Source organism: Haliotis rubra, unplaced genomic scaffold (assembly GCF_003918875.1).
Source record: "Haliotis rubra isolate DU_JTF1 unplaced genomic scaffold, ASM391887v1 Scf1067, whole genome shotgun sequence".
NCBI classification, from domain to species: domain Eukaryota; kingdom Metazoa; phylum Mollusca; class Gastropoda; order Lepetellida; family Haliotidae; genus Haliotis; species Haliotis rubra.
Window position 1 is genome coordinate 254,735 of NW_025764967.1, and position 21,708 is coordinate 276,442.

General features: G+C 45.6%; 3 protein-coding genes across 3 annotated transcripts; 1 reads left to right on the forward strand and 2 right to left on the reverse strand.

The window, feature by feature from the left end:
* Positions 1–9,992: 9,992 nt before the first annotated feature.
* Positions 9,993–10,568, forward strand: LOC124279159 (PHD finger protein ALFIN-LIKE 7-like). The gene has a single exon (XM_046714963.1). It carries the CDS (start codon positions 9,993–9,995, stop codon positions 10,566–10,568), a length of 576 nt encoding a protein of 191 aa, XP_046570919.1.
* A 4,068-nt stretch (positions 10,569–14,636) lies between these two features.
* On the reverse strand, positions 14,637–16,544 carry LOC124279171. Its single transcript, XM_046714973.1, has 5 exons — positions 16,505–16,544; positions 15,970–16,065; positions 15,435–15,766; positions 15,089–15,284; positions 14,637–14,943 (listed from the first exon to the last, which is right to left on the reverse strand). The coding sequence occupies exons 1-5, from the start codon at positions 16,542–16,544 to the stop codon at positions 14,663–14,665; spliced, it is 945 nt and encodes a 314-aa protein (XP_046570929.1). The 3' UTR covers positions 14,637–14,662.
* Positions 16,545–17,334: 790 nt separating this feature from the next.
* Positions 17,335–21,393, reverse strand: LOC124279182 (uncharacterized threonine-rich GPI-anchored glycoprotein PJ4664.02-like). Its single transcript, XM_046714982.1, has 6 exons — positions 21,256–21,393; positions 20,190–20,337; positions 19,646–19,840; positions 19,212–19,415; positions 17,447–18,673; positions 17,335–17,348 (listed from the first exon to the last, which is right to left on the reverse strand). Exons 1-6 carry the CDS (start codon positions 21,391–21,393, stop codon positions 17,335–17,337), a joined length of 1,926 nt encoding a protein of 641 aa, XP_046570938.1.
* Positions 21,394–21,708: the final 315 nt, after the last annotated feature.

Genomic DNA, 21,708 nt, shown 5'->3' on the forward strand with positions numbered 1-21,708 from the left:
GTATTCACTATTCTATCATTATCTTTTCTGGTGAAACGTTTAACGGATGTCACCTCTTGAGATTTGAGTTCTTTTGCAATCTCCTCTTCTGACGTGTCAGACAAACATTTCGAATGAACTCGAACAATGCCTCGACACGAATTTACTGATTTGTGCGCTGATACAACAATCTCAGTATCGTTTGACCCCTGTCCCGCTTGTGGACTCGTGACGTCATTGTGATTGACTTTTCAGTTGAAATTCCCCCGACTTGTTATGGTCTCATGATCCCTCCATTACAGTTTATATGTACCTTTGACATTGTTATCGTACTTATCAACTGGGATAATATTTTGACAATGCACAGTTTATTTATGTGCCTAGTATATATGTGCAAAGCTTTTTTTCCTGCATTTTCCCAAGTGATGCCACTTAGAGGTCAGCCAGTAATCAATATCACAGTAGATCATCAACCTCTCACTCAATCCAAACAGCCTTTAGCTCCGCAGTCGTTAAACATCATTTTTAGATCATTGAAGAATTTAAGGTTTTCCAACCCATCTGAACAGAATACAACCCCATATCCCTACTTTTTGTTCACTATTTATGAGTGCATTATTACTTACACAAAGAATACCATAAAGGCTTTACCTCTTACTGTTCTACTTCTTGTACTTTACGTATTCAATTCCATATATCAATTCTCTTTACTGGCCATTGTCTTGTGTACTGTACTGGGAGTGTATACGTATTTATGTCCATACACATGACACCACAAAACGTCACAGGTTCAACTAGAAATGCACATAACTTTGTATGCCCCAGAAAAAAAACGTATTACTGTTAAATTCTGATAGGACTCTACTGGCAGGGTCGCGCTGACCCGTGCGAGAGGTCGTTTGTGAAGGACAAGTTTGCGTGCTGAGTCGTCACGTTTTAAGATTCTCGGGGTAAGGTGATAATTAATGACCCGAACTTTGCATTTATTCAAAGGAATCTGGTGCACAGCACTGAACAAAAGCTAGCTGGGTCGCATTGATCTATATCTGCCTACCTGTAGTCCGTGTCTTAAATTATCCAAGGACATGTAGTACCTGTCACAAAGTATCTGCCGACCTGTTGTAACTAGCTTAACGTATCTGCCTACCTGTAGTACATGGTTTAAGGTATCTGCCGACCTGTAGTACATGGTTTAAGGTATCTGCCTACCTGTAGTACCATTACAAAGTATCTAAGGACCTGTAGCATGTCAGAATGAATCTGCAAAACCGTTAAGACGTGTGTTAAATGTATTTGCCCACCTGTAGTACATATCTGGAATGGTATTCGTAAAAACACGTACAATGTATTTGCCTTCCTGTAGGACGTGTCTTTATTGTATCACCTGACCTACAGTTCCCGTCTTGACAGTATCTGCGCACCAGTAATAAATAGAGGATATTATATGAGTGACCATGTCATACTATGTTTACGACACGAGTGCCTAAATGTTGGTATTTCCCAAAAGAGAGCGAGGGATATACCGATATTTATGCACGAGTGTCGTAAACATAGTATGATATTGGCACGAATATAATATTCTGTTTATTACCGAAGACGTCAAATTGAGGAAAATAAACCCGAATCTACTTTCAAACACAGGCTGGCTACCCGCCGTCGCCGCATGTAGGACGCAACGTAATAGAGGAAACATGACATCATGGCATTGTTCATGACGTCATGTCACTAGGACAAAGTGATATTTTGCCCTTGGGCATGGTATGAAAAATATGAACCCCGATATTGTCACCCTCGTAGGTAATAAATATTTATCTGCCGACCTGTCCGCTCGCTGCCTGTATGACTGCTTATATAGAGGGTTTCAGTTTGAACAACTTTTAATAAATCCACTTGCTCTTCTTATGTTATTAAAATATTTTTCAAAGCAAAACATAATATGGTGATACATATTTAGTTCCATATAGACAAATGTTGTACAATGTATCACACGAAGCTCATGACACTCGCACACTGAGGTTACGCTCTGTTTATCGAGCTTGCAGTTTAATGTAGGTAAGTGAATCCAAAATACAAACCATCAAAATGTCAAAATATTGACAAGTTAAGACGCGCTTAGAGCGTTGGAGGTTGATAACAATCCATGAAGAGTTTCCTCCCCTAACTGATCCAGGTTGGCTCAGCAGAGGTAGTGTGCACTTGCCCCTGTGTCGTTGTTTCAAAATTATTTCCAGATCAGTTGAGGTCACGAGCGTCAGAAAAGCACTGTCCTGTATGTTTAAAGATACATGTATCTGAAGCGTAGTAGGGCCACGGTGAAAAACATTTTTGGGGTCACTTTCTCCTACGTAGGACTTAATATCTAATACGTAGGACTTAGTATCTCCTACGTAGGACTTACTATCTCCTACGTAGGACTTATTATCTCCTACGTAGGACTTAGCATCTCCTACGTAGGACTTACTATCTCCTACGTAGGGCATACTTTCTCCTACGTAGTACTTAATATTTCCTTTTTAAGGATGGTTATTAAGTTGAGAAATGTTTGGCTATGCAGGACGTTAGATAGTCGAAATGTGAGTCAGTGAATATTCATGACACTAACGCAGTGTTACTATACACTGTTATTGTGTGTGTATTACGTTAGGGTGACGTGGACCCTGCTCTAATTGCAGTTATGGAGGTTTGGGTATGGTTATGTTTAATCTAGCATACATACATCTATTCACACAGAGAGAGAGAGGGAGGGAGGGAGGGAGAGAGAGAGAGAGAGAGGGAGGGAGGGAGGAGGGAGGGAGGAGGAGGGAGGGAGGGAGGGAGGGAGGGAGGAGGAGGGAGGGAGAGAGGAGGGAGAGAGGAGAGAGAGAGGAGAGGAGAGGAGAGGAGGGAGAGAGAGAGAGGAGGGAGAGAGGGGAGAGGGAGGGAGGAGGGAGGGAGGAGGGAGGGAGAGGGAGAGAGGGAGAGGGAGAGAGAGAGAGAGAGAGAGAGAGAGAGAGAGAGAGAGAGAGAGAGAGTGGGTGAGGTGGGTGGGATGGTTGGGGTGAGGTTGTGATATGAAACTCGGGTTATAACACGACCTCCGCAAGTTGTTGCTTGTCTTGATGGGGCTAGGTTGGATCGGATGCAACGCTCGTTTGCGGTTTTATTCGTCATTGTTTACAGGTTGACTTGAGTGGGGTGGACAAGTGTTGAGTGCGGCGTAAAACAATACGAAATTCAAAAAGGCAAAGAATTGTCATTATAGTTATTTGTATAAATATAAGGGGATACGTACACATATATTGCCACCGATAGTCTAAGACACGTGTGTACACGCAGATTATGATTCATGTGCAACGACCTCTGAAATATCCAATGCATAATAGTAAAGTGTAACAAAGTGCAACATATAACAGTGAACTAACTGCAACGCGTAATAGTAGAGCAAACTGAACGCAAGGCAGAAAAGTATAACAGTCGGTCCAACACAGTACTAACGTGCAACAATTAGTTGAACACATGACTCTAATAGTGAAGGAAAGAGTAGACTCTAATAGTAAATTGAAACACATAACTGTGGACTCTAATAGTGAATGAAACGAAATGACTGTAGACTCTTACAGTGACTGAAACAGTGTAACAGGAGATTGTGTGCGTGTCTGGGGCTTTAAGTCGACCGTTTCAGATTAATCAATATAAACGTATATCGATCATCTCCTACAGGAAATATTAAGTACTACGTAGGAGATACTAAGTCCTACGTAGGAGATATCCACTTATGAGATACTAACTCGTACGTAGGAGATACTAAGTGTTACGTGGGAGATAGTAAGTCCTACGTAGGAGATACTAAGTCCTACGTAGGAGATACTAAGTCTTACGTAGGGGATACTATGTCCTACGTAGGAGATACTAAGTCCTACGTAGAAGATACTAAGTCCTACGTAGGAGATACTATGTCCTACGTAGGAGATACTTAGTCCTACGGAGATACTATGTCCTACGTAGGAGATACTTAGTCCTACGTAGGAGATACCCACTTAGGAGATACTAACTCCTACGTAGGAGATACTAACTCCTACGTAGGAGATAGTTAGTCCTACGTATGAGATACTAAGTCCTAAGTAGGAGATACTATGTCCTACGTAGGAGATACTTAGTCCTACGTAGGAGATACCCACTTAGGAGATACTAACTCCTACGTAGGAGATACTAAGTCCTACGTAGGAGATACTATGTCCTACGTAGGAGATACTAAGTCCTACGTAGGAGATACCCACTTAGGAGATACTAACTCCTACGTAGGAGATACTTAGTCCTACGTAGGAGATACTAAGTCCTACGTAGGAGATACTAAGTCCTACGTAGGAGATATTAAGTCCTACGTAGGAGATAGTAAGACCCAAAAAAAATTTCACCTTGGCCCTACTACGCTTCCGTAGGATAGTTAGTCCTACGTAGGAGATACTAAGTCCTACGTAGGAGATATTAAGTCCTACGTAGGAGATATTAAGTCCTACGTAGGAGATACTAAGTCCTACGTAGGAGATATTAAGTCCTACGTAGGAGATAGTAAGACCCAAAAAAAATTTCACCTTGGCCCTACTACGCTTCCGTAGGATAGTGCATTTCTGACATTCGTGAATTTAATTTAGCTGAAAAAATTCAAGCATTGACACAACGGCATGTGGTATGTTGTGGAGTTCGAGTTGGGGTGTTTGTCAAGCCAGACAGATCCAGGGAGACAACTCGTTAAAGCGTTTTGTCAGAACAGATTACTGTTGTCAAGTTAGTCAAAATCGGGGATATTTCAAATACTAATGCCAAACACACACATGTCCCACAGGTAGGTAAAATTTTACTTTCCCGTTAAGAAATTAGCTTTACAGGGTGCAGTAACGGCCATAAGGGGTTCCCTGCGAACGTATACTTACCGCGGCAAGAGATAATAGATAATTAAGAAACTCTTAAAGGGCCACTGATCCAGAGCGATTGTTTCTCGCCAACAGTCCAATTACGAAATCTAGCTGCAAATTGGTCAGCCCCTGCTCCCTCGACCGGGGACTGGGCTATTGTCCACCTTGGCAGAATTTCTTCAACCTAATCAGTGGGACATTAGGAAGGGTTGATGTCTTGTCTGATTGTAATAAGTATCCCAGCAGTGTAGGCTTTTACAGATTTTCAAATGTTTGGATGGTATAGTGACTGATCTAATTTGATCCTATTTCTGTGTTTTTTACCTAAATATTTAATCATGTAAAAATATGATGTCTATTACGTATGCTATGATATCAAAAACACACATTTGATATATTTGAATCCATAGACTAAACGACCCCACTAATTACACATCAAACATCAACATATATATTTCTTATGTAACAATGAAGTTCCGTTCGTATCCTCAAAACAGTGTTGGCCCATAAGTGTTTTCTTTCAGGCAATCAAACTTGCATGCAATACAACTACTCTCTTGCTGTAACCCTTTTTTGGTGGTAAACCTACACATGTTATTTCTCATCATTCACTTGATGGTCAGTTAATGAATTTATAACAGGTATAATTAGTGATAACACCACTCAGATTACCAGACAAAGGTTCTCATTTGGCATTTCTTGTGTCTGGAGTAAATACTCATCATTATAAATTGAGGTCTGACGTGGCAAATGTATTACATCATATGTAATATACGCATGGAAGTGCAGTAAGAGGAATTATCAGCTGAGTTACAAAACAAACATTGATCAAACGATTAACCCCGATAACAGGCTGATTGATTTATTGCTTTTATCCTGCACAGCGGATTTGTCAAAAGGTAGTGTTTATGTATGTAGATTTACTAATCTTTACTGAATATACCCTGTCGTAAAGTGCCTGTGTAAAAGCAACGCCCTTCCTTCAAAGAATTAACCGCCAATACACTGACTGATTGCTCATTATTGGCTAACTAAATTACTTTGTAAAGAATGGCGGACATCATGCAATTAGTTGCCAGGTGTGCTATCTTGGGTGACCAATGGGACTATACACCAATGTGAAAAACCTGAAACATACTTTTTCGCATATTAGACTGTTGAAAGACACATGACATGGAACAGGATACTTTGTCAGCTGCAGATGAATGGCATATCATTCCTTTATGTGGATATTGATGGATACATTCCCCGAACAAGGTAATAGCCTGATATTGTTGCTATAGCTATAGTCTGTTTTAATTTCAATATTTGCATTTTGTTTTTATTTATTGTTGTGGCATTCAACAGAATCATTATTTTCGCCGTGACGTGTAATGAGACAGACAACATACACTAGGTCGCACTCAGGGCGTGTGTGTGAAATATGATACACGTTGGCAATCTATAAAATGTATATATATTACAATCATGTTATAAATTTACTAAGTATAAGCAGATCGTGTGCATTTTATTAAGTTTCAAAGTGCATACAAATGTGATAGTAAACTAATTAGGATTATAACACCAAATATAAAGACGTACATTGACTTCGTTATTTCAGTCCTAACACGTTTTACCACTGGTAGATGGTTAAACTTAAAATGTTTTCATTTGTTATGAAAATAATGCCATTTAATACAACATTCAGATTGACTAGTAGTGAACCCAAGCTCACTATATCATCCCATGTACTTAGTTAGCCTTACTTTCAAAACAATGCTGTTATATCAGGCTTCACACCAAATTCAAGATCAAACTATTTCTTGAATAAAATTCTACATCCATTTACGTTAACATTTTTATATAAAGTCAACATTACTATGACATCAACATTTTACATCAAAATCAGCATTTGTATCAAAGTGAATATTTTTTTATAAGAAACCAAATTATTCATCAAAGTCTACATAAATTTACATCAACCTCAACATAAGATTATCGAGTAAAAACATTGTATCTTTGTTGATCAGTCTATACTTATACTATCAATTGCGCATGAGGGTGGCGCAGCAGAGGTAACGAACCAGTCATGAGTTCTGGGATATCATCCGGGTACTCACTGGAGAAAAACAATAACAAAAGCAACAACCAGCCCACGGAAATTGCTCTGGATCAGTGGCCCTTTAAGTTTTCATTGAACATGTATAAATGACTGAAAAGAACTGAGATTCTTTGTTAGTAAATAGTCAGTTGAAATAGAAAGATCCATACAATGCTGGATTAACTATAGATGAGGCTTCCTAATGACGTCATAGATTCCCCGTCTCGCAATGTAGTGTAGTAGTGAGTTTAGCTCTACGCCACACTGAGCAATATTCAAGCTTTTCGGCGGCGGTCTGTAAATATTCAAGTCTAAACCAAACAGTCCACCCTGGGCACCCATACATGCCAACACACTTCACCTACTTGACGTCGTCAATCGGCTTACTAACCACAAAATGGTCCCGATTCTGGGATATATAAGCTTACGATGGCAGCCGATTCTAATAATCTAGTTACAAGCTCACAGCTTCACAACTACTTCTTCTGCTTCTGATTGGAGATAGATATTTATCAATACAGAAGGAACCAGGCACCAAAAAGAAGAAGAAAACAGAAACAGTTTTGGGTACGTGCGTGGTTGAGGTTGGAAAGACGATTGCAATTTTGAAACTATGACAATCTCCTATTTGAACTCAGATTCGAAGACATGTCTACGTCTTCTTTCTTCAACTATCTCCGAATGCCTCCTGATATGTTTGATGAACTGCTTTATTCCCTGTCTCTCAGACTTACCAAAAAAGAACAAACTGCAGGAAAGCTCTGAACCCTGATCTGAAGTTGGCAGTTACCATAAGCCACCTAGCCTCTGGAGACAAGTACCCCTCCCTCTCCTACCAGTGTGAAATCACACCACAGCCATCTGATCTTTCTCACAGAGGTATGCCAAGCCATCGTAGACCACTACAAGGATACAGTGATTGCATGTCCTGCCACTCAAGGGGATTGGAAGACCATCAGTCTGGAATTCGAGCAGAGAAGGAATCTTCCTCATGTTGGCACCCTCGATGGAAAACACATCGTAAACCACCTGGTAGTGAATGCCTCTACCACAAGTACAAGGGTTTCTTCTCCATTGTCCTGTTCGCTCTAATTACAGATTTCAATGGGTGGACGTCGGAGGCCTGGGTCATATGGCAGATACACAAATCTTCAATGCCTCAGAGTTGAAGGAGTCTATAGAATATGGCAGCATATGCTTGCCCGAACCTGAACCATTGCCAAATGATGATCTGCATATGCCTTACTTCATACTTGCAGATGACTTGCATTTGCCCTTCGTCAATATCTAATGAAACCCTACTCGTGCTGATGTGTGGCTTTGACAGCTCTGCTTTGTTCCATGTTGGGGATGTGTCGGGAGTTAATCGTGGTTGATCGGGTGTGAAGCGTGGCATTACGGGGATGACACGTGGCCGTCTCTGCCTCTCAATGAAAACGGGCAAGTTCCTATCAGCAAACGCACAATTCAGTATCAATTACATTCACATGGCTTCAAACGGCGGGTTTCAAAGAAGAAAGTTGTGGTTAGAGAGATCAATCGTAAAAACCGAGTTGCGTGGTGTCGTGAAAAGAGAAGGTGGACAGTGAATGAACAGTGGAAAAAAAGTTATATTTTCTGATGAAAGTCAAATTGTTATTGGGCAGGATAAGTGTGTATACGTGTCGAGGCAGACCGGCGAGGGATGGCCGCCCGATTTAGTGTGTCCAGAAACCAACAGAAAATATCAGGTTATGGTGTGGGGTTGTATTTGTTGGAATGGTGTGGGGACACTAACGGCTGTAGATGGTCATATAAATGCCAACAAGTAGGTAGGCATCCTAGAAAATAATTTATGGCCGGTTATTGCAAGATATTTCCCAAACGATGGGTATTTATTCCAAGATGACAATGCCCCAGTGCATCGTGCGCGGGTCATCAATGAAAACAATGAAAGGCACACACCCTTGAAGTTTGTAGGAGCAGGACAACCTTCTCAGTAAGGGCCCTCACAGTACCAGAGTGCCCACAGAAGGGGTACAGGGACTCTTGGGACGGCTCCCTGACTGCCCTGAAAGCCGCTCAAGATGAAGACAGCTATCTCTGACACCTGCGTAGATGGGTGGATGGGGGTGAAGTACCATCAGACTCAGAACTTTATCTGTCTAGGAAGGCCGCTAAGTCCTATCGGGTGGATAGAGAGCTATTCAAAAGAAACGAGGTCGGAGTACTGGTGAGGAAAGAGATTCCGGCGGTGAATAAACCTGAAAAACTGCTGATCCCCAAGACCCTACAGCGAATGGTGCTATATCAGATGCATGACATCCCATCGAGCGGACACCTGGGAGTTACTAAGACTAAGGAGAGGATAAAGGAGAGGTACCATTGGTACCAGTGCGGGCAAGACACCAGGGACTACGTGGCCGAGTGCTCAGCATGCAACCGGAACAACAAACCATCACGGCAGGCCCGGTCGAGGATGACTCCCTTCCATGCGGGGGCCCAATGAAGAGGGTGCACCTGGACTTTATTGGTCCCTTGCCCACGAGCAAAGCAGGGAACCAGTACATTCTCATGATGGTAGACCAATTCACCAAAATGGGTGGAGTGCGTGCCTCTCCCGCGCCAAAAAGCAGAAGTGACAGCAAGGGCAGCGGTTAACGAATTCTTTGCCTGGTTTGGGTTCCCACTCCAAATCCATACGGACCAGGGCAGGAACTTTGGGAGTCGGCTGTTCAATGAAATCTGCCAGCTGTTGCAGGTAACAAAGACCAGGACGACACCCTACCGTCCTTCCTCGAATGGACAGGTGGAGAGATTCAACCGGACACTGATGCAGATGATCCGCTGTTATATGTCCAAGTCTCAAACCACGTTGGATGAATACATGCCCCAGCTGGCGGGGGCTATGAGGTCCGCGGGGAACCGCCATACTGGCTAGACGGCCAACCATCTGATGCTGGGCCAGGAAGTAAATGTTCCGGCGGATCTGATGTTCGGGGACCGGAAACTTCCCGCAAGAGAGTGACACCAGTGCATACGTTGCTGGGCTGCGAATAGCTATGGAGAGTGCTCATGCAGCGGCTCGGAGTAATTTGCAGACCTCGGTGGAAAGGATGAAGAGACATTACGATTTACACACTCGATCCCAAAGTTTGGACCAAGGACAACCTGTGTATGTGTTAGACTTAGGGGCAACCCCAGGACGGTGCAAAAAACTGTGCCCTGTGTGGAAGGGGCCTTACCTCATTGGGAAAAGGCTGTCTCCTACCCTGTTTGTGGTGGCAGGGCAGCGGAGAACGTTCATGGCCCACCATGACAGGATGAAGTTGTGCCAGGATCGGGTTGTGCCTCGCTGGATGGAGAGAAGGAAGAAACGCGAGGAGGTCCCCGCTCTAGAGGGGGAGAGGGATCTCATTACAAAGGCAGAGGACGGGGAGGAAACAGGGTCCGTCTACTGCCACTGCTGCCAGCCGGATGACGGGGGTTTTATGATTGCCTGTGATGGCTGCGATGGGTGGTTCCATGGACCCTGTGTGGGGTTGACAGAGACCATGGCTAAGGCCATGGATGAATACCACTGTCCCACCTGTGGATCAGGAGCAGTGGGGCCCTTGGGAGGTGCAGAGGCATTTTGATCTTTGGGGGCGGCTAGAGGTGTAGGATAGTACAGGCGTGGGATGAGGGAAGTAGAGGTTGGTGGGTACTGTTTACTCCATCGGTTCGGCGATGGAGTTGACAGTAGTTCTGACAAATGGTCTTCTTGTTTGCAGGAATCCGCAAAATACTCATCCTTGAGGAGAAATGGAGAGAAAGAATCAAGCTGAGAAGGAGGGGGTTTGGAGAGAGAGATCCAACCCCGGAGCAGCCATTAGGCAGTGCTTGGTGGAGGAAAGGAAGGTGACGGTGCGCCCAGGTGAGACCCGGGTGACGGTGTGCCAAGAGCACACAGAGAAGACTAGGGTGGAGGAGAGAACAGAAGAGACCAGGGTGATGGAGCACCCAGAAGCGATCCCGGGTGATGAGGCGCCAGGAGGAGAAACGCTGGGTAGTGCGTCCAGAGCATCCAAGTCGTCGACAGACGCAGGAGCACTGCAGCGTCACGAAGATAAGAGGAGTTCGAGGTGGAGGGTTCAAGAGTAAACGACCCACCGTGGATGGGTATGCCTGGGGCTGGGAGCAGTTGTCGTCAGACGCTGAATCCCAGCTGAACCGTCGGCCAGTCCATGGTCACAGGGTCACAAGGGGGAAGTCTATGTCCCGACAGACAGGGATCATGCTTTCCTGGCACATCTTCCACCCTACTTTGGGGCAAGATACCCCCAGGGGAATTCCACCGACAAGGAAGTCCTCGAGAAGGTGGTCCAGGGACTACGTCAGCTGGGGACGTGGATCCTGGGGCCTGGGGCCACCCGGGAAGATCTTTCCCTCTTGTTTAACAGAAAAGTGAGGCTATCTCGGGATTGCACGATTCACGAGAGCTCAGTCGCGGGGATGCAGCGTTTGTGTCGGACCCAGGGATGGCAGATGCCGGTGAAGTTTGCTTTGCAGCCACTTAACTCCCGCGGCCTGCTTGAAGCAGTGGAGGGTGCTGCTGCACCTCTTGAATTTTGTAGCCCCAGACTGACAAAGGGAGTTCCGTCTCTTTCTGGTGGCAGTGCCGTCCCACCCTCACTGGACTGCCTGAAGCCAGGCCCCTCAAGAATGGGACCAAGACCTCCTAGAGGTGGGTGCTCCGGAAGCCATGTGGTTGCCCGAAGATCGGGAGCTCCCTCAAGAAGGAAAGGAGCCGGATACAGAGCCAGATACAGACCTGGGGACTGCCATGGATCAGAGAGCCGTCATGGGGACAGAGTGGTGGCCAGCAAAACAAGAGGGCGCCCCTGGGGGAGAGGAATCGGCAGAGGGGTAGGATGGGATCCCCTAGGAGCCGATCCAACTGGACCATCTGTTTGATGCCCATTTTCATCTGGACCGAACGTGGGCGGCCACGTTCGCCCGTACACCGGCATGTCCCGAAGTCAACCACCCCTTGGGACAAGTGCCAGTGTGGGGGGTGGAAGTACACTGCGATCCTCCCACCTATCCTAGCCGGGTCAGCACCGACCCAGCTCACCCCAAGAAAGCCTCTTGCCTTGATGACAAGGTCTTCAGACGACTGCTGGGGTTGTGGGGGGATGCCAGGTGTTTTGATTGGGGAGATCGGCCTGGATCGTTCCGTCCCAGCCTGGGAATGGAGGAAGCGAGAGCTCGTATTAAAGGAGTTGTTACCACATGTTCCCGCGGGGAGGGCTGTGATAGTCCACGTCAGGGAGCCCGCAGACGATGTGGAGGCCAGTGCAACCCATGCTCGCCTTGTCCAAATACTGAGAGGGTTCCTGCCTCAGGACCAGCCCATAGATGTACATTGCTTCTCCGGTGGGGAGGAGGTTGTGGAGGAGTGGTTGAGGGCGTTCCCGGGGTTATACTTCGGGTTCACTGGGCGAGTTAGGGATTTAACCCAGAACAAGTGGCGGGGTTGAAAGTGGTACACAGGGACCGGATACTGCTGGAAACCGACTCCCCTTATATGCCACCCGAGGGATACAGGGTGAACTCCCCGGCATTGTTGTGCTTGGTGGCCGACCTGGTGGCGGAGGTCAGAGGGGTCACCACGGAGGAGCTGCTCTCGTCCACTAATGAGAATGCAGTTCAGCTGTTTTCCCGGTAGAAGGGCCACGACACCGCTCCTCGACAGAGGGGAGTCGGCACAGACATTGGCAGAAGACGGTGGGTTCTGCCTAAGAGAAAGGCGGAATGGGAACCTCGAGTGAGGGGACTGGATGGTTCCACCTCAAGGAGGACTGGGTGCCTCATCTCATAGGAAGATGGAAATTGGAAAATGAAGTGCAAGGGTCTGACCCACCCGAGGCGCGGGTGGAAATTAAATCTGGCGAGCAGGGAATTGTTGGCTCCTATGAACTGTGTGATGCGGGGTCTGACCCTTGGATTTGGGGGATAGAAAGTGATTCCCCCAAGTGGACATTCATAAAGAAACCCCTCAATGAAGAATCCTACAAGAGGGGTATGATGGCGTTCATTCCGCAGGAAGGAGCCTATAAAACAGGGAGGGATGTGGTGATCGGAGCTATCAACCGGAAGTTGGAGGACTAGACGGAAAGTGCCGGAGACTGCCGATCGCCACAGCGAGTTCGTGGAAGCCATCTTGTAAGAATACACACTGCCTTACCTAGGGTCTACCTAAAACCGTGGGTTGGGGCATATTTACTGCAAGGTGGGAGCCGCGACTAACTCCATTAGTGGTCAACATCGTAGTGGACCTGGTGATCACTACACATTGTTAACATTGAAGTGTTCTGTCAGAAGATGCATTGTTAATTATGTGCTTATCGCCTCCGACTGTTGTGACTCTGGGATGACCTGGTACATATTCCACGGACCCATTGGCCTGAAATCTTTGCAACAGTCTACCAATAGCACTCTGATTCACATTAAAGCGGACAGCAACCTTCCGCTGAGTTTGACCAGATTCCAAAAGGCCAAATCCCTGACCCATTTCAGCAAGTGTCAAAAACGTCTCATTTGAAGCTGCGATTTCAAACAGGAACCTGAACAGTGAAAATGCATCAATGCATGTGTGTTGTCCTCCACCTTCCATGGATGGAGCAATAGCACGTGCAAATCATTGACATTTAGTGGCAGGTTGATTTCCATATTGATAATTTGTATAAGAAATGTGCCATTTGTAACATAATATATCGGACGTTAAAGAACGTAATAATGACATTTAAACGGCCTGATGTGTTTTTCCATACTCTTAAAAAAGTTTGTAAAACATTCAGTTGTATATATTTCAAACAAAAACGATGATTTTACAACTTTTAAGAAATGGTGTTTTCACACTTGAAAAAGGCATTTTATTAACCCCTCTTTTCATATGTTGTACAGCAATAGCTTTTGTGTTCACAGGTGATAAAGAATATTTACTTACACAACTTGTGTTACAGCTTGTAAATAATAGCACCATGTATTTGTTCTGCGTAACATCAAAAGTATTGTAAATCTGCGGATGTAAATGCTGGAGGATATAAAACAAATCATTTATTCATTCCTTCATATGGAGCTTCACATATTTTTTCACAAGTCGTGTCAGATTCTAATAATTTCGCCATAATGCTCATTAGTATGCAATATACCAATACAGAGAGCAAAACACCTTTGGAAACTTATTCGCACGTCTGCCTTCGAAAATGTAAAATTTGCTGGGAAATGTCATGCAGAAGTAATGTTTTTAATATGCACGTGCACGTGGGTTCTGAGCAATCGTGAGCAGGGACATTGTTGATCTTAGAGAGCCATTGGCTAAATGAAGGAATATGCTTATATGCGACTCCCAGATAAAGATTCAACTTTGCAGTAAGAGAATGGCTCTGACCATAATTCACGTTCATCTCCAATATTCTGGGCGGCCAACGGTGTGAAACTGTTTGATTGCCAGAACATATCCCAGACATTTTGCTAAAAAAACCAATAACATATGTATAGTTGAGATAACAGGTGCCGTACACTGAGAGTGTGGGTTCGAATCCAGTTTTCTACAGAAACGAATGTATGTTAAACAAGCTTTATTCAGCAGCAGTATGTAAACGTAAAGTCGGGAACAAAAAAAACATTTGTCAAAACTACAGAAGGACATTTATTCACGATTTACACGCCCCCGAATCATCTGGAATCACGAGCCAACATCCACAGTCTGTGAGTAGTAAGCAGTGTATCCACACGCATCAATGGCTGTTACAGAGACATAAACGTCAGTGACAGTTTGAGGGTGCGAGGACAGGTTGAGGACCATCTGTTCCTGACGGGTCAGCAGCCCGTCCACTATATCTGCCCCACCCTCTACCCTGCCCACCATCACCTCATACACCAGCTGGCCCAAGGGGGAGGTAAACAGGCCCGGCCAGGACAGAGTCGTCACCCTGTCGGACGTCCTGGACGAAATCATCGCAGCTGCTGAAATGGTATTAATTTCACATTAATTATATGGTTGGCACCAGAAAACAGGTAAGACACAGTATTCAAATGTGAAGCATTCAAATATACATTTATTACTGGTACATACTGCATCCTGTTTGACAATCTTTGACACAAAACTTACTGTTCAGACTTGGTTGAGGTCCATGCATGGTGATGGATGTTTCTGTCGGGTTCCCAGCCTTGTCCAGCACGTGCATGGCGCTGATGTTGTAGGTTGTCAGGTCGCTGAGCTTCAGGCCACACAGCTGGGCGGATGTGTATGTGAATATACTGGGGACGCTCTGCTGGTACAGCAAACTGCTACCCTCGATGCGAACCTATATTTTTTCATCAACAAACAAACAGGTATGAATGTAAGATATACGTGTATGGATGGAAGTTTCCAGAACTGTAAGCGCCAGCTTCATTAGTTGTACTGATAAAAGGGCACCTGTCTATGTAGTAGATGTCAGCTGGAGGAGACCTACCAGGGTGGTGTGAGGGGTCTCGGTTTCTCCTCCCTCCCACTGAAGTCTCACAGTGTCTCGGGCTACGTGACACTGGTGTCTGTCTGAGAACACGGAGGGGCTCTCCTCCAGAACCTTGAAGCCAGCAACAGATGCCATGTCCTCACCGGACACGAGAACTACGCCATCAGATGAAGACTCGGAGACCTGCCCGACCTTGTTATAGCAACGTACTGTCGTGTACACCTTCACACTGGATGAGATCACAAGATCAGTCAGATTCCACCTGATATATCGTACTCCATGGTTAGTTCTAGCAAACCGACGGACATCGTCATCTCCTGGGGTGTGTCCTGCAGAGGAAAGGACAGCTATTCACACAGAAGATGGATACAGTACCCTTAGGACACACAAAGAAATGATAAAACAAACACAAAGCACGCAGTTTCTAAATACTTGTATGATTTCAATGATTAATGTATTTATAACTTGGGATTAGTTTTCATTTTAACAACACACACATAGTATCACCCACAGTTGTCTCACTGTTCCCTACCTATAGCGACGTCACAGCTGATGGAATCTGACTCTTCATCTTCCACAGCCCAGTTGGCTGCCATGTCCCCTGGTGATAGGAAATCTGTATCCACACCTAGAAACGGAGCATTATGCCTGTATCATCATCATACAGCAATGGTGGCAAGATCATACTTATGTGGTGTTGACCAAATCATTATATCGCATTATATCACTACTGCATAAGGCCAAGCTGAGACATAAATGTATTTGGGGACAGCAACCACTGCCATTGTCAGAAACGTTTTATCTGTATATATTTCTTATGCTCTATATTTAATGGAACTGGTTCGATGTTTATGCTGGAGGACTGAAGACCCCGAGTTTCATCACAACTCAGTAGCATTAATCTATGTCAACTTGAAAGGACACCTTTGGTCAGAGTCCTTAATATCAATGTGTTGTAAGAAACATTTCACTTTTTAACAGCGGAATCTCTGGTACTGTTGTGTGGTGTTGGACTATTTGAGGAGAGTCAACTCTGGGTATTCTTTGCACGGACGTTGTAGATTTACCTGAACCATCGTTGACTTCTTGTATTGTTGGTGGTGTCATGTCCACCGTCAGGGGGTCTGCTCTGGTCAGTGATGTCAGGCCGGCAGCGTTAGTGGCGAGTACCGACACATACAGTCTGGAGTTGTGCGTCAGTTTCTTGGCAGAAAGTGTTCCTTGAGGGTTGCTACCAACGTTCGTGAAGCCTTGTAACTGTGTACCGCCTTCCACAAGACCTGCATGAAGAAGTGATTTCAACACATAGTCTCTTTAAGCTGCTTAGGTCAATAGTTTTGGTTCCGTATCACGTTCAAGTCTAAGAAATTATATAGTTTAAATTATTATTTTTTTAAATTCATTACCATATCTCACCTAAAGAACGTTAGACCATTCGATAATCATTTTCTGTGTTCTACTGAAGATCGCCGGTTAAACAGTCACCAGAAAGAAGCTTGCTTGTAACCACCCACGATTTACATTCCTAATGTGAGTCCATTCAGCGCTGATGGGTTCGAAATAGACAATAGCCTGATATGATACTTGCCTTATAACAATACGGGCGTCCAGAGTTACATTTATCACCTGCGTCGTGTTTTTCTCTCTCAGACAACGCGGATCCGCCGTGGTGTAAACCGTCAAAATCAGTCGCTATCAAGAGTATCCCAACTCTCGCCTAGTATACCGACAACCAGCTGGTAACATTGCAATCGGGACCTTGAATATCCACTTGTGCAGAAAAAGAGACTCACCTCCTGCCCACTGGTACAAGGTGATGGGAGACTCATCTACAGCCCACTGGAACATGGTGATGGGAGACTCACCTACTGCCCACTGGTACATGGAGATGGGAGACTCACCTACTGCCCACTGGTACATGGTGATGGGAGACTCACCTACAGCCCACTGGAACATGGTGATGGGAGACTCACCTACAGCCCACTGGTACATGGTGATGGGAGACTCACCTACAGCCCACTGGTACATGGTGATGGGGGACTCACCTACAGCCCACTGGGACATGGTGATGGGGGACTCACCTACTACCCACTGGGACATGGTGATGGGAGACTCACCTACTGCCCACTGGGACATGGTGATGGGAGACTCACCTACTGCCCACTGGGACATGGTGATTGGAGACTCACCTACTGCCCACTGGAACATGGTGATGGGGGACTCACCTACTACCCACTGGTACATGGTGATGGGAGACTCACCTACTGCCCACTGGGACATGGTGATGGGAGACTCACCTCCTGCCCACTGGAACATGGTGATTGGGGACTCACCTACTACCCACTGGTACATGGTGATGGGAGACTCACCTACAGCCCACTGGTACATGGTGATGGGGGACTCACCTACTGCCCACTGGAACATGGTGATGGGGGACTCACCTACTGCCCACTGGAACATGGTGATGGGAGACTCACCCACTGCCCACTGGTACATGGTGATGGGCGACTCGCTGTCCGTGAAGTGCCAGGACACATGCAGGGACGACCAGTCAGGCAGGAACACGGCGTTCACCTCAACGTGCTTCTCTGTGTCCACAGTGCCGTCATGTCCACTATAGGTGATGCTCTGAAGTGTCACGTGATCAACCGCCATCACCATGGATCTTGACTTTGTGCCAATAGTAAGTTGTGCTGATTCCTCCCGAGCTATGAAGGAAAGTGTGTGTGTATTCCACATGATAACAGAATGTCTACCCACATCACACACCCCTCGGCACAGATTGGGCTCAAGACTGAATGTGATGACTTCAGCGCCAACTGACACGAAGCCTTCTATAGCGCTATGATGTGTGTCCGTGACCTCTGTATATCCTGCATGAATCTTCACTTTGTACATTTGTGCCACACTGAGATGTATATCTGCCTGGAGAACAGATCCGCTGACTACAACATAGCTGCTACCATGTCTGGCTAATTGACGCTCGGATGTAATGATGTGTATACACGAATAGTTGTCAGTCTGCCAGTACTCGGGAACACGGTCATTACATGTCGATGAATTAACAGGTTTATTTTGTATCTCAAACGAGGGATTTTTCACCAGGTTGTCTCCCAAGTATGCAACGGCCTGTGGTTCTGGGGGAGACGTGTCCACGACAACACCATCCGATACAGCTACGTCTGAGGCGTGACCCACTGCATCTACAGCATACACCTTGCTCCATAAACGTGTACCTAGAAGCAAGGGAATATCAATATCAAGAGAATCCTAAAGACTCTTTTGCGCCATCGAGAACTTCATAAGGTGTGACAACCTGCATCATTCGACCTTTGTTAACAGACTGAACTTCCGTCACCATTGGAAAATACATGCTTTAACAAATTGCTGCTGAACAATTACTTTTGTGACATTTTGTAATTCACCGGAAGTACGGGAAGAAGGATGAGCACAACCACCAGTAGTGAGCTTCCCTGGGTAATCACTATGGAGAATCTATACTGACAGAAGAGGCGTGTTGACATCTAGGTCAGATAAACTGATCTGGACACATACCACTCTGGAGAATCTATACTGACAGAAGAGGCGTGTTGACATCTAGGTCAGATAAACTGATCTGGACACATACCACTCTGGAGAATCTATACTGACAGAAGAGGCGTGTTGACATCTAGGTCAGATAAACTGATCTGGACACATAGCACTCTGGAGAATCTATACTGACAGAAGAGGCGTGTTGACATCGAGGTCAGATAAACTGATATGGACACATACCACTCTGGAGAGGTGAAGCAAGTTGTGCCTTGAAGGTGGTGTGAAGCCCGGTCTCCCGCCAGCCTAGCACACTGCAGTCGGTTGTGTCGTTGTGTCTTCCCACACACCAGAAGTATGTGATGATGGTGGAGTCCGTGTCGGAGAAGCCGTGCCAGGAAGCCGATACAGCGGATGGAGAACTCTGGTAGTCCGTGTCGTGCATCTCTGCCGGAATGGACCAAACAAAATCAGTGGTCAAGGAATAATCACTTCTCACAAGGTATTGTAACCCGTGTGCTGATGCTTGTACCCCAAACATGGATTGTTATGGACGTATTCTAATGGGGTAGTTGGGCACTGTGAAGTCAAAGCTCTTCGTGTAGACATTAATCATTCCCTAAACGTTCTATCACGTTTCTAGACTTAAGACAAACAGGAGGCCCTGAAAAACATACCTTGTCCATCACTGACTGTACCCGCAACTGGAGGCAGCACGTCCACTCGGACACCGTCAGAGTAGGCCCAGCTGACCAGGCCAGCTCTGCTGTAGGCCACGACACTGGAGAAGTACACTGTGGCTGCCTGTAAACTCAGGTTCCTTGCTGTGTAGGTCGTCGTGGTCAGGTCATCAGACGCGTGGATATTGTGTCCTGAAGAGTGAGTGAGTGAGTGAATGGGTGAGCGGGCGAGTTAGATGGTGGGTGGTTGGCTTTGGGTGGGTGGGTTTTGCCACATTATGACAGGGAGACACCAGAAAAGGGTTTCACACACTGTACACACAATCTTATGCACCAGGATCTTTAGAATTACCACCAGTTTGCATTGCCTTTGCGCAGAGATGTGTTTATTTGGATGCGCTAAGTACTGTAAGCCATGAATCAGGGTATGACGCATGGACACAAGCTACCAGGCTAGATACATCAAGTACCTCGACATTCACGTCATCTTATATACTGATCTGTAATATGTTGATGGAGTCGGGAAGCTGTGGACGCTCACCCCCGGGGCTTGTGCTGATGTAGACTCGGTACTTCAGAATACCAACGGCGCCCGGCAGGAACTTGTTGGTCCAGCTGATCCTCATTGTGTCCGTCTCCTTCTGGAAGTCTACATCCTTCAGTCCATGGTCACCCCTGACCTCAATAACCTGCATCATTCACATATAGTCTACATCCTTCAGTCCATCGTCACCCCTCACCTCAATAACCTGCATCATTCACATATAGTCTACATCCTTCACTCCATGGTCACCCCTGACCTCAATTACCTGCATCATTCACATATATCTACATCCTTCAACCCATCGTCACCGCTGAGCTCAATAACCTGCATCATTCACATATAGTCTACATCCGTCGATCCATCGTCACCCCTCACCTTAATAAGCTGCATCATTCATATATAGTCTACATCCTTCACTCCATCGTCACCCCTCACCTCAATAACCTGCATCATTGACATATAGTCTACATCCTTCACTCCATCGTCACCCCTGACCTCGATAATCTACGTTATTCACATTCATATCTCGTGTACCATAGATAATTTGTGAATTCATGGAATACATCACCAAATATTAACATCTTAATGGCAATAAGAACAATTATCGTTTTCTGAAATGTAAGTGGGACGCATACTTTTAATTTTCAATACCCTCTGATAAGAATGAGCTGCATGTGCGACTAGCGGACTGTTTCACCAGCTGAATAGGTTGGTACACCCCAAGACCAAAGGCCGATGAGTGTACACGGACATTCAGGTCGCAAACTCCTGCACATTCCCCATTGACACTTATTTATCATTGTATGCTCACAAACAAGAGAGGCGTATTTTCGGTCAGGTATGCGATAATTAGTTCCGCCCTAAGGCCTCAAGTGATTTTGGTTTCTTGAATGGGGTGAAATATGACGTGAACGCTGATGACGTCATCTGAAACCGTGTGACGTCTGGGTGTCTGTACGAATTGGACAGTATCAACATGTTTGCGCTACTTGTGCGCATGCGTAAGATTTAAGGCATCACTTGCAGGACTTGCAATATAACGGACAGTACCTATGATACTCACTGTGAGCGCCTGTTTGTCGGTTGTCTTGGGAGGGGCTGTGTCCACCATGACCCCGTCTGACCTGAAGACGCTGTACGTCATCCCGTCGTACCAGCCTCTCACAAAGAAGGAATACTCGTAACGAATGCTGAGGTTCATGCCTTGGTTACAAACACCACAATTTGTGAGAATAGTTCGCCATAGTCAACACTCTTGTCCACACATTCTTTCTTTCCCACTGCTTTTCAAATGATTACTACGATCAATACGATATAAGACACTGGATTATGGCATATGACAGAGCCACTGCCCACTTAGCGATCCTACCGCTTGTTGATTAACGTTGAGATGACATTATAGAGCTATATAATTTGTTGACTTGGTCTGATATATCATTCAATACCGTTTGGCAGAGAGATGACCGCTGATGTTTGCCGCCCGACGCTGAACCACACTCTGCGGGAGTGAGTATCA

Bases quoted from the DNA above. Each gene is read 5' to 3' on its own strand.
- LOC124279159 (XM_046714963.1), top strand. From the start codon at position 9,993: ATGGAGAGTGCTCATGCAGCGGCTCGGAGTAATTTGCAGACCTCGGTG.
- LOC124279171 (XM_046714973.1), bottom strand. From the start codon at position 16,544: ATGACACCACCAACAATACAAGAAGTCAACGATGGTTCAG. The intron at 15,767-15,969 runs GTAGGGAACAGT...TTTCCTCTGCAG, and splicing joins CAGCTGTGACGTCGCTATAG to GACACACCCCAGGAGATGAC. The intron at 15,285-15,434 runs GTAGGTCTCCTC...GAAAAAATATAG, and splicing joins AGACCCCTCACACCACCCTG to GTTCGCATCGAGGGTAGCAG.
- LOC124279182 (XM_046714982.1), bottom strand. From the start codon at position 21,393: ATGAACCTCAGCATTCGTTACGAGTATTCCTTCTTTGTGAGAGGCTGG. The intron at 19,841-20,189 runs GTGAGCGTCCAC...CTCACTCTTCAG, and splicing joins CATCAGCACAAGCCCCGGGG to GACACAATATCCACGCGTCT. The intron at 19,416-19,645 runs GTATGTTTTTCA...CCATTCCGGCAG, and splicing joins TACAGTCAGTGATGGACAAG to AGATGCACGACACGGACTAC.